Raw genomic sequence first — 16,794 nt, forward strand, 5'->3', positions numbered from 1 at the left:
GCTACCATCCATGAAATGCGGGTTGCCCGTTGGAAGGGATTTGTTAGTGCACTCGGTTGCATTACCTTCATTTTCCCACAATGTGTTGGAGGTTTTTTAAGCCAGTGATCTAGAAGCTGAACCATATGTTCTGCTTTCTTCATGCCTGAAGCTTTTTCCTCCATTGAAGTCAATTGTTTGCTGTTGTAGCTAAGTAGTGGAGTTGAATAACTTTAACCACTGTGCCACACTGTTTTATCCACTAAATCAGTGTTTCCCAAATCGGTCCTGGAGTACCCCTTTGCCAGTCAGGCTTTCAGAATATCCACAATGAATATGAATAAAAAAGATTTGCATACAGTGGAAGCACTATAAGCAAATCAATCTCATGCATATTCATTGTGGATATCTTGAAAACCTGACTGGCAAGGAGGTACTCTAGACCAGTGTTCTTCAACCACCGGTCCATTGACCAGTGCCGGTCCACAGAAATTTCCTGACGGTCCACAGGGCCAGCACGTGCATCAGGCCCAAAACAGTGTTCTTCAACCGCCAGTCCATGGTGCGATCGATGCGGCATTATCTTTGAGCCAGCTCCCTCTTCCTAACTGATTCAGTGCACAAAGCCACGGGCAGCAACTCCTACGAGCATCCTGCGCCTGAACCGGAAGCCTTCTCTCTGACGTTGCAACGTCAGAGGGAAGGCTTCCAGATGAGGCACGGGACGTGCAAGGTGCAATTAGTAGTATTATGGGGGCGGGGTCTGGGGTGGAGATTGGATAGAGATGGGCGGGGTCTGGCCCACAACTTAGCCCAGTGTTCTTCAACCGCCGGTCCATGGACCGATGCTGGTCCACAGAATAATTTTTTTATTTCTTCCGGTCCATAGGTGTAAAAAGATTGAAAAACACTGCTCTAGACCAAGTTGAAAAACACTGCTCAAAATGAACAAGTACAATCCAGACCAAAATCAGATTTCTTTTTTAGAATAACAGATTTTTTACCCTTTGTCAATTGCAATCTTTCACTAGATGTCTCTAAAAAGAAAACTGAATAATCACTTCACTATGTCCCACTCGAGCATCAGCAGTACTGCATAAATAAACACTTAAGTAAATTCTTCTACTTATACAGGATCTTCAGACTGCCGCTGGAATTTTTAAAAATCCCCACACGGCTGCAATCCTCATTAGTCCTATTTTTTAACTTTGCTTTTGTTTCCTTTTGCTTAATTATTGTATATAAAATGTATCAAGTGCTTAATCTAAAGGTTTTTTTTTAATATAAATAATTTTCAAAAAAATTCAATAAACAGCTCAAACTTAGCTTTCTTTATAAGTTCTATGAGCAGTGTGTTTCTTGCAGTTTCTGCCTTTGTGTGGTGATATCAGCTCTTATTGATGAGACAAGAACCCTGACGCAGCTCCTGCGAAACATGGAAGTTTCATGTCGGGTCTTGTGCTAATGGCATTTGTATAGCATGAAGAGCCTTTGTGTACTCTAGGCTTGTGGGGATATTGGCAGCAACAGCAGTGTTCTACAGCAGCTAAATATCTGTTGTGTTTGTGGAAATTTTTGCCTTTGAGTACACGCTGCTGATTACTAACTGTGCTTTTGGACATAGTGAATCTTTCCTTGCAATTGTTGAATCAGCTTTTTGCTTTATTTGAATGGAAGAAGAAACGGCTGATCGTCTGTATATGATTTCAGAAAGTGAAGTTTTTTTACCCATGAAGCTCATCTGAGGTTTTTTCTCCACTTTTTTCTTTTTCATGTATTTTTTTCTGTTTTGAATGATTGTGTGTACGATTGGCCTGTTTGCTTGTTCTTCCTTCTTATGTATTTAGCATAGTATAGTTGTGTGATTGCAGGTGGGATTCTCTATTAGTGATTATAGAGTATGTACTATAGTTGTTTGTGGTTACCACTTCTCCCATACGCCTTGTCCAGTAGGTCGTGGAGGTGGTGTTGGCTTGCTGCTTTCACCCTCCTGTAGATTTCAACCTCTTCATCTACCTCAATCTCACTGCTTTCCTCCTTCGAAGTCCATCCTTTTCTCTCTGAATAGCGATCATTTATCAACCTGACAAATCCCTGCCTTCCTTTCTCATTGACTTTGACAGCTGGCTTTCCATCTTTTTCAAACCTTTATCTCCTTCCCGTATCCTTGGTGATTCCAACATTCACACCAAAGACATCTGACTCCTACACCTCATTCTCTTGCTCTAATATCCTCATTCAATCTTCAACTGTTCTTCTACCCCCAAACATGAGAATGGCCACTGCCTTGATCTTATCCTTTTCTCTAATTCCTTAGTTGCCAATTTCTCCACTTCAATTCTTCTGCTCTCTGACCATCATCTGATAATCTTCACAATTCAACACTCTTCCCCCCCCCCCCATGACTGATCCTCAACAATACATTCAGGAATCTTCAGGCTATTGACCTGTGCATTCTCTCTGCTATGATCTCCCCCTCCTCTCCAGCATTTTGCTATGTAAATCTGTCAATGAAGCAGTCTCTTCTTATAATACATTTCCCTCCTCTGCTTTTGACACCTTTGCTCCATCTATGAAATGTCCTGTAAGGCACACCCCATAAACATAAAAAGAATAAAGTGGAGGGAAAACATAAGACTTATGTGGTGGTCAGAGATTGTGTGGTGATTTGACTTATTTGAGATTTATTAGCCACCTTATGAAAAGATTTACCCAAGGCAGTATACAGCATTTGCAGTTTGATTATAAAACATACAAGTTTGTTAACAGTATAGCAATAGTAAAATGATCAAATATAGAGGTATATACAATCAGTGAGGTAAACTTTGAGATGTGATTTGTGACAACAGTTTGATAAATAGCTCCTTTTGCAAATATGCATGTCAGCTGAATAAATTTGATATATAAAAAAGTTTCATTTGACTATGCTAATGAACTGATTCAATTCATAATTTACCATATGTAAAATATTTTGTTGTAGTGATATTTCCTCATTCTGTAGACCATACTGTATGATGAGAGATTAGTATCTCAATACAAGAAGCTTACTTTGCATGATTTCATATTAGTATGCAGATATTTAATTGCAGAATTACAAAATTTGTTAATCCTTTTTCAATAAGAGGATGAACTAGATCCAAACTATATAAGTCAGTATTAGCTGCTATTACTGTCCTGCAATGATGCAGCTGATATGGATTATTTTTTAGTGTATTTGCAATAGGTTTTGTATGTGGTCTACTTAACAATAAAATGATTTTCCCGTTATCTGTTCCCCTTCAATAAGTCTGGCACACAAATGTTTAATCGTGCAATGCTGTTTAATGTTGGCTTTAAAGAGGCCATAAAAGATTATAATTGGGACTGTATAATTTTCCATGATGTGGACCACATACCTGAAAATGATCGAAATTATTATGGATGTGGAGAGATGCCTCGTCATTTTGCAACAATGCTTGACAAATATATGTATATGTAAGTAACCTGTTTTGTATTTTAAACACTTTTATAAAGACATTATACTGTAGATGTTAAACGAGTATTAATTTGGAATAACATTATAAAAGATTTCCATAGATGGTGCCTTTCTAGCAGGTTGCTTTGCAACAATTATAGTCAAAAATATTCCTTCTCCAAATTCTTATATACTTTAAAAACCCAAAATAATACTATATACTGGTGTAAATGCAATGAGAATTTATCAGCTTTAATTCCATTTACTCTTTTTTTATTGATTGTTTATGTTAGTATTTATAGACCACTGTTTGATATATCATCATAGTACTAAACAAAAAGAAAGGAACTCCATTATCAATAGGAAAGTAGAAATACAAAAGAATAATAAATTGCAAAGTAAAATTCTATAAACAAATTATAAAGCTTAAAATATGATTATAAAAACAGCAGCTGTAAATCTCTCCCCCAGCGTTTGTACCAACATGATACTAAAAATATCCTCTGATTGAGAAGTAGAATTAAGGGTATGCCAGTCCAAAAAGATAAGTTTTTAACAGATATTTAATATATGAGAGTTCACTACGTAATTCCAATGGCAACAAATTCCATAGATGGGGTACTGATGCAAAAAAAGGCAGAATTTTGTGTAGAGGTTAATCTCACTAAGTGGACTGAAGGTAAGGATAATTGGTTCAAACAATACAAAGGAAAAGTACAACCCCACATGTATATGTGGAAACCAAAAACAGTGGGGAAGGGACACTAGTCAAATGGCTGCAAGGACAATCAGTTTATTAACATATCAACAAATTTCAGAATTAAAACTACAAGTACACATTTATAACATATGCACAAGTCCTTTATAATGAAATATATACTGGACCCCCAGTTCTTCAGATTGTATTTGAGGTTCGGCCGTACCATAGAGCGATTCAAAGGCATTGTCATCTGTTTTCCATTCCTTTCCTGATAATTCCTAACATTCTAGTTGCTTTCTTAGCAGCTGCCTCACATTGAGCTGAAGGTTTCAACTTTTCCTCAACAATGACACCTAGATCCTTTTCTTGGACAGTGACTCCTAACACAGAACCCAGCATCACATAGTTACAGTTTGGGTTCCTGTTTCCCACATGCATCACTGTGCACTTGCTCACATTAAACATCTGCCAATTTGACGCCCAGTCTTCCAGTCTCACAAGGACCTCTTGCAATTTTTTGCAATCCTCTTGCGATTTAACAACTTTGAATAACTTTGTGCCATCAGCAAATTTAATTCTCACTAGTTGTTCCCATCTCTAGATCATTGATAAATATGTTAAAAAGCAGCGGCCCCAGCACAGACCCCTGGGGAAACCAACTATTTATCCTTCGCTGTTAACCGAGTCGAGCTCCTTTCTGGCTAAAGACCCGGTATATAAAGCTAAGTTTTAGTTTAGTTTAGTTTTAGAATATTGACCATTTAAACCCACTCTGTTTTCTGTCTTTCAACTAGTTCTCCATCCATGAAAGGAGATGACCTTTTTGTGAGGCAAGTTAGTAAAAGTAAGAGGAAAAGAAGGCCGCTTTGGTTCTCAAAAATAGTAGCTGAAAAGGTATGGAATAAGAGGTTAGCTTTCATAAACTACAAAAGATCACAGAAAGAGAAAGACAGGCAAAAATATCTGTAAAAGTTGAGAGGTTGGTTGTATAGTCAGGAAAGCAAATGGAAGAAAAAATAGCTGACACGGTAAAACGGGGAGACAAGACATTTTTTAGATATATTAGTGATAGGAAGAAGTGCAAAAGTGGCATTGTGAGACTCAAAAGTAAAAGAGAAATATGTAGAAGCTGATAAAGAAAAGGCTGAATTGCGTAACAAATATTTCTGTTCTGTGTTCACAGCTGGAACACCGAGAGTGGGAACACAGAAGACATAACATGAATAGGGATGGAAGAGTGGTAGACCCTGATCGATGCTGTGCGACATGTGCTGTTAGTCTGAGAGCCTGGCTCAGAGGTACTCGAAAGACGATGCCATTTGCTGTTCCGATGATATGGCGAGAACAGAAAGACCATGTGACGGACTGTTATTTCTGTTTGACTAATGTGTCTGGTTTCTCTGCCAAAAACAAGAAGTCAATTGAATATCCTAATCTGCCTTCAGCAATGAGACCCATGCCACATGATGACAGTCTTCCAGTTCCGAAACCACCAGAGGATTGGACCTTAGACGAACCAGATGAAGAAACTGCAGTGCAGGGTTCTAACAGTGACATTGACCCGGATTTTGAACCATCCTCATCAGGCGATCCACATCTGATAACACAGTCCGAATTGAACGATTTGGTCAGAGATTTGGGTCTGTCAAAAGCAAAAGCTGAGCTGCTAGGTTCGAGACTGCAGGAATGGTGTTTGCTATCACCAGGTACGAAAATTTCTGTGTTTCGAGACCGGCATCATGATATAACCAAATTTTTTGCACAAGTCGACAGTCTCTGTTTCTGTTGTGACATTGAAGGATTGTTCTCGGTCTTTGGTTGTGATCACAACCCGGAAGAGTGGCGTCTTTTCATTGATTCGTCAATGTTAAGCCTGAAAGCTGTTCTGTTGCACAATGGCAACGTTTATCCTTCAGTACCTGTTGGCTATGCAGCACATATGAAAGAAACATATGAGAATATGGAAATGTTACTAAAGTATGTCCAGTATACCAGGTATAACTGGAATATCTGTGGAGACCTCAAAGTCGTTGCTCTGTTACTAGGACTGCAGCTTGGCTATACAAAGTACTGCTGTTTCATCTGCGAATGGGACAGCCGAGACAGAGAGTCGCACTATTCTAGAAAGAACTGGCCACTCCGTAAAAAGTTAGTTCCAGGACAGAAAAATGTAGCACATGAATCGCTTGTTGACCCGACAAAGATATTTTTGCCTCCTCTTCACATTAAACTGGGACTCATGAATTTTTGTGAAAGCAATGAACAAGGAAGGGAAGGTTTTCGTTATTTAAGACAGATGTTCCCAAGAATAACTGATGCCAAGATCAAAGAGTGGTATTTTTTGTTGGCCACAGATCAGACATGTTATGAGTGACAAGCGATTTGAAGATCTGTTAGTTGGGCCGGAAAAAATTGGCTGGAAAGCCTTGAAAGACGTTGTTGACAATTTTCTGGGCAATTACAGAGCCCCAAACTACATTCAGCTGGTAGACAAACTTCTCAAAGCATACAAGAGAATGAAATGCAATATGTCACTCAAGATTCATTTCCTCCATTCACACTTGGACTTCTTCCCCCAAATCTCGGTGCTGTGAGTGACGAGCACGGTGAAAGGTTTCATCAAGACATAGCTACGTTGGAGAAACGATACCAGGGCAATTGGAATCCGTCAATGCTTGCCGACTATTGTTGGATGCTACAACGTGATGCACCAGACACTGAATATAAAAGAAACTCGGGAGCAAAACACTTTTAATTCAGAGGGTTTTGTTTGTGAGTAGCTAGCTGAAATAAAAGTAGACAAAGTGATGGGGCCGGATGGTATACATCCGAGGGTGCTGAAGGAACTTAGGGCAGATCTGGTGGCTCTACTGACTGACCTTTTCAAAGAGTCTCTAGAGTCGTGAGTGGTACCAGAGGACTAGAGAAGGGGGGATGTGGTCTCTCTACAAAAGTGGAAGTAAGGAAGAAGTGGGGAATTACAGGCCGGTAAGTCTGACTTCTGTGGTAAGCAAATTATAGAAACACTTTTAGTTTATAAAATTTTATTGAAGGAATCGAACAAGTGTACAGTAATATAGTACATAATATTCTCATAACAATTAAATTCACAAAACTAATTTTCATACAAATTTCTATTAATCCTCCAAAATATATTTCCATATTATCCACCTCAAACCTCTATACATATGCAATTCCAATTCCCCCTTTTCAATACCCCCTTCCCCTCTTCCCTACCCCCCCTTATTTATGTTCAAACATTTTATTAAAGGAATAAAGTAAAAATACATATAAATTATTGAAAAAGATTTCTCTTACAAATAATAAAATTCACTATTGATAAAAATACTAATCCCATAAACTAATCCCCCCACCCCAGATGAAAGTTGAAAAAAATAAAGAAAAGAAAATTAAAGAACTGGAATGCAATGTAAATAACAATAGCTTCAAAGTAAATCATTGAGAATTAAACTTCTTGCTCTAGGTGAAAGATTTTGAATATACGGATCCCAAACTTCCATAAAAAGATGAGTTTTTCTAGACGAACGCCTAACCTCCCAAGTCTCAAACAACAGTAAACGATAAAACTGGTTCCTCCAATGCCAGAAACTAGGAGATTCTTTCAATAACCAAAATTTCATAATACATTTATGCCCAATCATACATGCCTTCTGAAATAAAACACTTCTTTTTACCAAAAACCCCACAAGCCGCTGCTTTACCAAAAATTACTCCCCTTGGAGAACCCACAACAATACTACCCCATAAAGAACCTAAATATAATAGGATGGCAGACCAGAATGACCTAATTATCTCATGCTTTTTGGTTGTGCCTTTTAAAGTACCAGAATCCTTATCACACTTAATACAAATTGGGGAATTTACCAGACCAACATGAAAAGCTTGAATTTGGGAAAAATAAGCTCTATGTAAAACTCTAAAAGAACATTCCCTCCAAACAGAACCTGTAATAACTTTTGGTATTCTATTAATAGTTTGTGTAAAATCCAGAAGTGAAATCTGAATTCCCAACTCCTCATTCCAATTTTGTAAAATTTTCCCATATGTATAAGTAGGAAGTAAATTCCACCACCACTTATGTAATAAGGAAACAGAAATAGGCACATCTTTGATTTAAAAAAGAAAGAATTATATCATGTACACCACATGAAAATTCCAATCTCTGTAATTTATTCATATAATTTACCAATTGCATATAAAGACCCTGGACCCTCCTCCTACTGTAATAGAAAGATCAGAAAAACTCCTCATCTTCCCTGTCTCATTTAATACCTGTGCTAAATAATAAATACCTTTATACCCCCAATTCCTAAAAACCCTAGACATCATTCCAGATTGAAAATCTACATTGCCCTGAATAGGTAACATATCTGTAATACATGGATTGTAACCCCATAATTTAATTAAATTATTCCAAACTGCCCTCATAGGTGTTAGAATAGAATTACCTCTTAAATGACCCAGTAATTTAGACTGATGTACATGAAGAAGAAATAATAAATGAAAAGGATGATAAAAAGCTTTTTCATAAACTATAGAGGTAAATAAAACATCATCCAACACTCAATCCCTAATATGTCTTAATAAACAAGCCTTCTCATAAATACGAAGATCCGGAAGACCCATGCCACCCCTTATCCCTGATCCTAGCAAAAAATCAAAAGATAACTTTGGCTTTTTCCCAGCCCAACAAAATTTAGTGATAACACTTCTTAATTTCCGCCAATCTCTATTTGTCAATTCCAGGGGAAGCATCTGAAAAGTATATAACCATTTTGGGAAAAGAACCATTTAAAAAAGAGAAATACGCCCCCCTAGGGATAATGGCAATGACTGCCATTTTAACAATTTTTGTTTTGTATAGCTCATCGAATGTGGAATATTAAATTTATATAGAGATTTAGAATCTACTGGTATATAAATTCCCAAATATTTAAATTTATCTTCCATCCATCGAAGTAGAAAATTAGAACCCCATTGTATGCCTAAATTATCATTAGTAGCCAGAGCTTCAGATTTATCCATATTTAATTTGAATCCAGAAAAATCACCAAACTCAAGAAAACTTTCCAATAAAGATCTTAATGAAATCCTAGGATTTGTTAAATACACAAAATATCTGATATCTACTCTGCAAATATCTGGATTAGCAAGAATTTCACGAATCAAAGGGTCCAGGGTCAATACAAAAAGTAATGAAGACAAAGGATATCCTTGCCTCGTTCCTTAACCTACCACAAAAAATTCCAAAAAACAACTATTAATAAATACTCTAGCCTGTATATCTGAATAAAGGGTTTTAATGGCATCTTGAAAATAACCCGTAATACCATATTTGGCTAAGACTGCAAACAAAAATTCCCATCTTACCCTATCAAAAGCTTTCTCAGCATCAAAGCTAATCAACAATGATGGAATATTCTTGTAACGTACCCATTCTAAAGAATATAAAATAGATCTAATATTCTTAACTGCTGTATGCCCTTTTACAAACCTTACTTGAGGTTCAGTAATCAGATTAGGTAATAGCTTCGCCAATCTATTAGCCAATAACTTAGCTTCATAACAAAGCAAAGAAATTGGCCTATAAGATTCTACCTTATTAGGATCTTTACCTGACTTTGGGAATACAATTATTTGAGCTTGACGAAGCGTTCTAGGTAAAATTTGTTCCTCATTCTGATTATTAAACATCAAAACTAAAGGAGTCGCTATATTGTGCCCAAGAATCTTATAAAACTCAACTCTATAACCATCCACACCGGGAGCTTTACATAATGGACTTTGTTATATAGCCAATAACAACTCATCTTCCCTAATAGTACGATTTAAATATGTATGTTCTGCCTGTCCAATACAAGGTAACTCTAAACTGGACAAATAAGTATTACTGGATAAACCTGTATCTTGACTAGGAGCAAATAAAGAGGAATAGTAATCCTGAAATACTTTACCAATATCCTTATCTTTCAGAACAAATTGACCCTGAACTGACTGAATTTGTGAAACCCTAGATGACAAATATTTACCCCTCACCAAATGAGCCAATAATGATCCCGGCTTATTACCATGTTTATACATTGGTAATGATAATATTTCACTGATTTAATAGCTCTTTGATGAAGGAGCTCGTTCAATTGAAGTTGTATAGCTAATAATTGAGCAGAATTATCTCCTGAAGAAAATCTGGCATGAATACCTCTGATTTTAATTAACTGTTTTTCTAAACACAATATATCCTATCACAAGCTTTTTTCTTTTGACTAGAATAAGCAATTATCTCCCCCCTCAACACCGCCTTTGCCGTTTCCCAAAATAAAGTATGTTTCCTTATGTTGTTCATTAGTAATCTGATAATCTGATGGTTCAGTGAATCACATGGATGGGATGCAAACATACCGGGATATAATCTTTTTAGGAAGGACAGAGATGGTCATAAAGGAGGAGGAGTAGCTCTCTATGTAAAGATCAATATCCAAGCGACCGAAATGCAAGGGACCTGGGGAGAGGAAGAAGTGATATGGATTGCTCTGAAAAGAGAAGATGGAACTTCTATCTACGTGGGTGTAATCTACAGACCTCCGACTCAATCGCAGCAAATTGATAAGGATCTGATTGTGGATATCCAAAAGTTTGGAAGGAAAGGGGAGGTTCTGCTGTTGGGAGATTTCAACCTGCCGGATGCGGACTGGAATGTTCCGTCTGCGGAATCGGAAAGAAGTAGGGAGATTGTGGATGCCTTTCAAGAGGCTCTGCTCAGACAAATGGTGACGGAACCCACAAGGGAAAAAGCGATATTGGATCTGGTCCTCACAAATGGAGAGAGTATCTCTAATGTTCGAGTGGGTGCTCACCTGGGTAGTAGCGATCATCAAATTGTTTGGTTTGATATAACGGCTAAAGTGGAGAGCGGCCGCACGATACTTAAAGTCCTAGATTTCAAACGTACGGACTTTAATGCAATGGGAAAGTACCTGAAGAAAGAGCTTTTAGGATGGGAGGACATAAGAGAAGTGGAAAGACAGTGGTCTAAGCTGAAAGGAGCGATAAAAATGGCTACGGACCTTTATGTGAAGAAAATCAATAAAAACAAGAGAAAAAGGAAGCCGATATGGTTCTCCAACCTAGTGGCTGAGAAAATAAAGGCGAAAGAGTTGGCGTTCATGAAGTATAAAAAACCCAAGAAGAGGAGAGCAGAAAGGACTACAGGGTGAAACTGAAAGAAGCCAAGAGAGAGATACGTTTGGCGAAGGCACAGGCGGAAGAACAAATGGCTAAAAATGTAAAAAAGGGAGATAAAAATTTTTTCAGATATATTAGTGAAAGGAGGAAGATAAAAAATGGAATTGCTAGGCTGAAAGATGCTGGGAACAAATATGTGGAGAGTGATGAGGAGAAAGCAAATGTGCTAAACAAATACTTCTGTTCTGTGTTCACAGAAGAAAATCCTGGAGAAGGACCGAGATTGTCTGGCAAAGTTACACGAGAAAATGGAGTAGATTCTGCGCCGTTCACGGAGGAGGGTGTTTATGAGCAACTTGAAAAACTGAAGGTGGACAAAGCGATGGGACCAGACGGGATCCATCCCAGGATACTAAGGGAGCTCAGAGAGGTTCTGGCGAGTCCTATTAAAGACTTGTTCAACAAATCTCTGGAGACGGGAGTGATTCCTGGGGATTGGAGGAGAGCGGATGTGGTCCCTATTCATAAAAGTGGTCACAGGGATGAAGCAGGAAACTACAGGCCGGTGAGCCTCACTTCAGTTGTTGGAAAAATAATGGAAGTGTTGCTGAAAGAAAGGATAGTGTATTTCCTTGAATCTAATGGGTTACAGGATCCGAGGCAACATGGCTTTACAAAAGGTAAATCGTGCCAAACGAATCTGATTGAATTTTTTGATTGGGTGACCAGAGAGCTGGATCGAGGACATGTGCTAGATGTAATTTACTTGGATTTCAGCAAAGCCTTTGATACAGTTCCTCATAAGAGGCTGTTGAACAAACTTGAAGGGCTGAAGTTAGGACCCAAAGTGGTGAACTGGGTCAGAAACTGGCTGTCGGACAGACGCCAGAGGGTGGTGGTTAATGGAAGTCGCTCGAAGGAAGGAAAGGTGACTAGTGGAGTCCCTCAGGGTTCGGTGCTGGGGCCAATCCTGTTCAATATGTATGTAAGTGACATTGCTGAAGGGTTAGAAGGAAAAGTGTGCCTTTTTGCAGATGATACCAAGATTTGTAACAGAGTAGACACCGAAGAGGGAGTGGAAAATATGAAAAAGGATCTGCAAAAGTTAGAGGAATGGTCTAATGCCTGGCAACTAAAATTCAATGCAAAGAAATGCAGAGTAATGCATTTGGGGATTAATAATAGGAAGGAACCGTATATGCTGGGAGGAGAGAAGCTGATATGCACGGACGGGGAGAGGGACCTTGGGGTGATAGTGTCCGAAGATCTAAAGGCGAAAAAACAGTGTGACAAGGCAGTGGCTGCTGCCAGAAGGATTCTGGGCTGTATAAAGAGAGGCGTAGTCAGTAGAAGGAAGAAGGTGTTGATGCCCCTGTACAGGTCATTGGTGAGGCCCCACTTGGAGTATTGTGTTCAGTTTTGGAGACCGTATCTGGCGAAAGACGTAAGAAGACTTGAGGCGGTCCAGAGGAGGGCGACGAAAATGATAGGAGGCTTGCGCCAGAAGACGTATGAGGAGAGACTGGAAGCACTGAATATGTATACCCTAGAGGAAAGGAGAGACAGGGGAGATATGATTCAGACGTTCAAATACTTAAAGGGTATTAACGTAGAACAAAATCTTTTCCAGAGAAAGGAAAATGGTAAAACCAGAGGACATAATTTGAGGTTGAGGGGTGGTAGATTCAGGGGCAATGTTAGGAAATTCTACTTTACGGAGAGGATGGTGGATGCCTGGAATGCGCTCCCGAGAGAGGTGGTGGAGAGTAAAACTGTGACTGAGTTCAAAGAAGCGTGGGATGAACACAGAAGATTTAGAATCAGAAAATAATATTAAAGATTGAACTAGGCCAGTTACTGGGCAGACTTGTACGGTCTGTGTCTGTGCATGGCCGTTTGGAGGAGGATGGGCAGGGGAGGGCTTCAATGGCTGGGAGGGTGTAGATGGGCTGGAGTAAGTCTTAACAGAGATTTCGGCAGTTGGAACCCAAGCACAGTACCGGGTAAAGCTTTGGATTCTCGCCCAGAAATAGCTAAGAAGAAAAAAAAATAAAAATAAAAATAATAATTTAAATTGAATCAGATTGGGCAGACTGGATGGACCATTCGGGTCTTTATCTGCCGTCATCTACTATGTTACTATGTTACTATAAGAATTCCAACAATCCAAAATATGTTTTTGAAATTTAATATCATGATATAAATCTAAAAGAAATCTCCATTAAGGCATACCCAGAAATTCAGAAAACAAAGATAATGTAACCCATACAAAGGCATGATCTGAAATCTCTGTAGGTCTTGAATTTTGGGAAACAGTATATCAGAGCAAAGGACATAATCAATCCTAGAATGAGTATTATGGGCCCTGGAACAATGAGTATAATCCCTATCTATTGGATGCATCACCCTCCAAATATCCAATAAATTTAAGGAATCACAAAACAAAGGAATTCCTTTAGTTAAGTCTAGCCCAGGGGTAGGGAACTCCGGTCCTCGAGAGCCGTATTCCAGTCAGGTTTTCAGGATTTCCCCAATGAATATGCATTGAAAGCAGTGCATGCAAATAGATCTAATGCATATTCATTGGTGAAATCCTGAAAACCCGACTGGAATACGGCTCTCGTTCCTTACCCCTGGTCTAGCCTATCCGCAGCCCAAAGAACCGATTTGTCAATTTCTGGAACTGCCACCCTATTAAAGTCTCCCCCAATTATAATAGGACAAGAATCCTGTTGTAAAAGATAATTTAAAATTGTTGAAAAAAATTTTTTGTCATAAGAATTTGGAGCATATAAATTACAAAGCCACATATTTACCCCATTAATCCTAACTTTTCTATAATAAAACGCCCTCCCGGATCAATATTAACTTGTAACTTTTTGACCACTATTTTTTAATGAAATAAAATAATCACCCATGCTTTTCTATTAAGGGTCAGGGCTTCAGTATAGAATGCTCTTGTGTAGTCAAATGAGTCTCCTTAAAAAAAAAACCAATTGAATAGGTGGGAAGATATCAATATTCAGAATAGGGTAAGGTTTTTATGGCAATATATGTTTTTGTGTTTATTGAATGATTATTGGATGGGTGGGTGGGTGGGGGAAAATGGTTGATTATGAACATGTGAAAGTTGAATGTGCTTTTGTCGTATCAGCATTATATGTTGCATTTGTTGTATTGCACTGTTGAAGTTTTGAAAATTAATAAAGAATCATAAAAAAACAACAAACAATTGAAGCATGATGTCTATTTAAACTTTGCAATATCTTTTGCCTTTTTAGTGGCAATTTGATACCCCCCCCCCCACACACACATTCAAAATAATAAAATTCAACACCATTATAATACTTGACCAAAAAAGATATTACTGTATATAATTTAGTAATAAAAATCCAATTTAAAGATAGGAACCGTTTCAGCCACCAGTCCCCATCTAGGCCAAATAAAAATAAAATCCAAAACATACCACATCCATAAGTAAACAGAAAAATAAAGATTTTTGTCAACTTCCATCCAAACCACTATTCCCCACCCCCATTACCTTAAAATCTTTAATAATCCAAACCATCCCCCTAAACCTCCACAAAAACATAATTTTCCACCCCCAACCACCACAACAGTCCAACCCCAAATTCCAACCTAGCTTCCCCTCCCATCCCTCCATATAAAACCACCCTAAATGTAATCCCCTATCTTGACTAAAGACATACCTGGAGGGGCATAATAAAAAAAAACGTCTAAGTCCCCTTTTGGCCTAAGGCCGTAAACGTTGAAATTAGAAGCAGGGAAAATGTCCATAATCAAAAAAAACATCCAAAAGAGGTTTTTTTAAATAATGGCCTGCCTCTACGTTCAGCTGTTTAAACACCCAGACCACCACTACCTCTAAACTTATACCCTATAATCAACCTAAAAAAAACCTAAGCCCCAAACGTCCAAAACAAGAGCCAGTCCTTCGCCTAAAAGCTGGATTCTGTAACCAGTTCTGTCAAAAACAACACCGGTTACAGAATCCACACCAAACCCCCCCCCCCACGACATCGGGGCAAGAGGGAGCCCAAGCCCTCCTGCCCCAGGCACCCCCAAACTCCCTGACGACATCAGGGCAGGAGGGAGCCCAACCCCTCCTGCCCAGGTGGACCCCCTAAACCCCACCCCCCACTACAATACAAGTAGGAGGTATCCCAGGCCCTCCTGCCCTTGACATAAACCCCCCACCAACGACTGCCCCCGAACCCCGATCAACCCCGCCGACCCGCGACCCACCCACCTCCTTCCCCGTACCTTAAAACGTTGGCTGGGCAGGTGCCAAGCCTGCCCGTCCGGCAGGCCAGCTGTCTCCGGAATGGGGCCGGATTAGCCCAGACGGCTGAAATCCCCGCCCACAGGTGGGGCCTGAGGTGCCTGGGCCAACCAGAATAGGCCTGGGAGCCTTAGGCTCCTCCTGTTGGCAGGGCCTAAAGCACATGGGCCCAACCCGGCTTGGCACCCGTCCGTCCGGCCAATATTTTGAAGTACGGGGAAGGGGGGTGGTGGGGTTGGCGGGGGGGCGATCGGGGGTTTGGGGGGGCGGTCGTTGGGGGGGGTTGTGTCGAGGGCAGGAGGGCCTGGGATCCCTCCTGCCCATATTGTAGAGGGGGGTGGGGGAGTAGGGTGTCCGCCTTAGCAGGAGGGGTTGGGCTCCCTCTTGCCCGATCTTATAGGGGGTGGGGGCGAGAGGCCAGGAGGGCTTGGGCTCCCTCCTGGCCCAATCGTAATCGGTGGGGGGCACGGGGCAGGAGGGCTTGGACTCCCTCCTGCCCCGATGTCGAGGAGTTCGGAGGTGCACGGGGCAGGAGGGCTTGGGCTCCCTCCTGCCCCGATCGTAATCGGGGAGACGGGGTGCCGCCGGGGCAAGAGGACTTGGGCTCCCTCTTGCCCCGAACGTAATCGCGGAGTTGGGGTGCCACCGGGGCAAGAGGGCTTGGGCTCCCTATTGCCCCGAACGTAATCGTGGAGTCGGAGTGCCACCGGGGCAAGAGGGCTTGGGCTCCCTCTTGCCCCGAACGTAATCGGGGAGTCGGCGTGCCGCTGGGGCAAGAGGGCTTGGGCTCCCTCTTTCCCTGATTGTTGTCAAGGGGGGGGAAGGGTGGATCGCGGCAGGGGAGATGAGCCATCTCTCCTGCCGCGATCATTGCTGTAGGGGGGTAGGCAGGTTGCTGGGGCCACTGAGCTGATCGCAGCAGCCACGATCAGCTCAGCGGTCCCTTTTTCGGCATTTATACCTGTTTTGACTTGGTCTAAGTCAAAACATATAAGTGCCGACTAGGCAACCTGTCAAATATTTTGGTTATACCTGCTGCACGCCTAGGTCTAGGTTGGCTCACCGCCCGCCCTTTCCCCTCCTCTAAAAACGCCTCTTTTCTCTCTGTGCATTTAGAGGCAGGGGAAAGGCCAAAGCTGGTTTTAGATACATCTA

At 40.5% G+C, this 16,794-nt stretch overlaps 1 protein-coding gene across 8 annotated transcripts in view; it reads left to right on the forward strand.

Annotated features, from left to right (window-relative positions):
- B4GALT6 (beta-1,4-galactosyltransferase 6) overlaps positions 1–16,794 on the forward strand; it is a 313,677-nt gene that overhangs the window by 225,978 nt on the left and 70,905 nt on the right. For all 8 annotated transcript variants that reach the window (XM_033929542.1, XM_033929543.1, XM_033929541.1 and 5 more), the window contains one exon: positions 3,266–3,453. In XM_033929542.1, the coding sequence (XP_033785433.1) occupies positions 3,266–3,453 (188 nt within the window). The remainder of the gene's footprint in view (positions 1–3,265; positions 3,454–16,794) is intronic.

Source organism: Geotrypetes seraphini, chromosome 2, assembly GCF_902459505.1.
Source record: "Geotrypetes seraphini chromosome 2, aGeoSer1.1, whole genome shotgun sequence".
Taxonomy (NCBI): domain Eukaryota; kingdom Metazoa; phylum Chordata; class Amphibia; order Gymnophiona; family Dermophiidae; genus Geotrypetes; species Geotrypetes seraphini.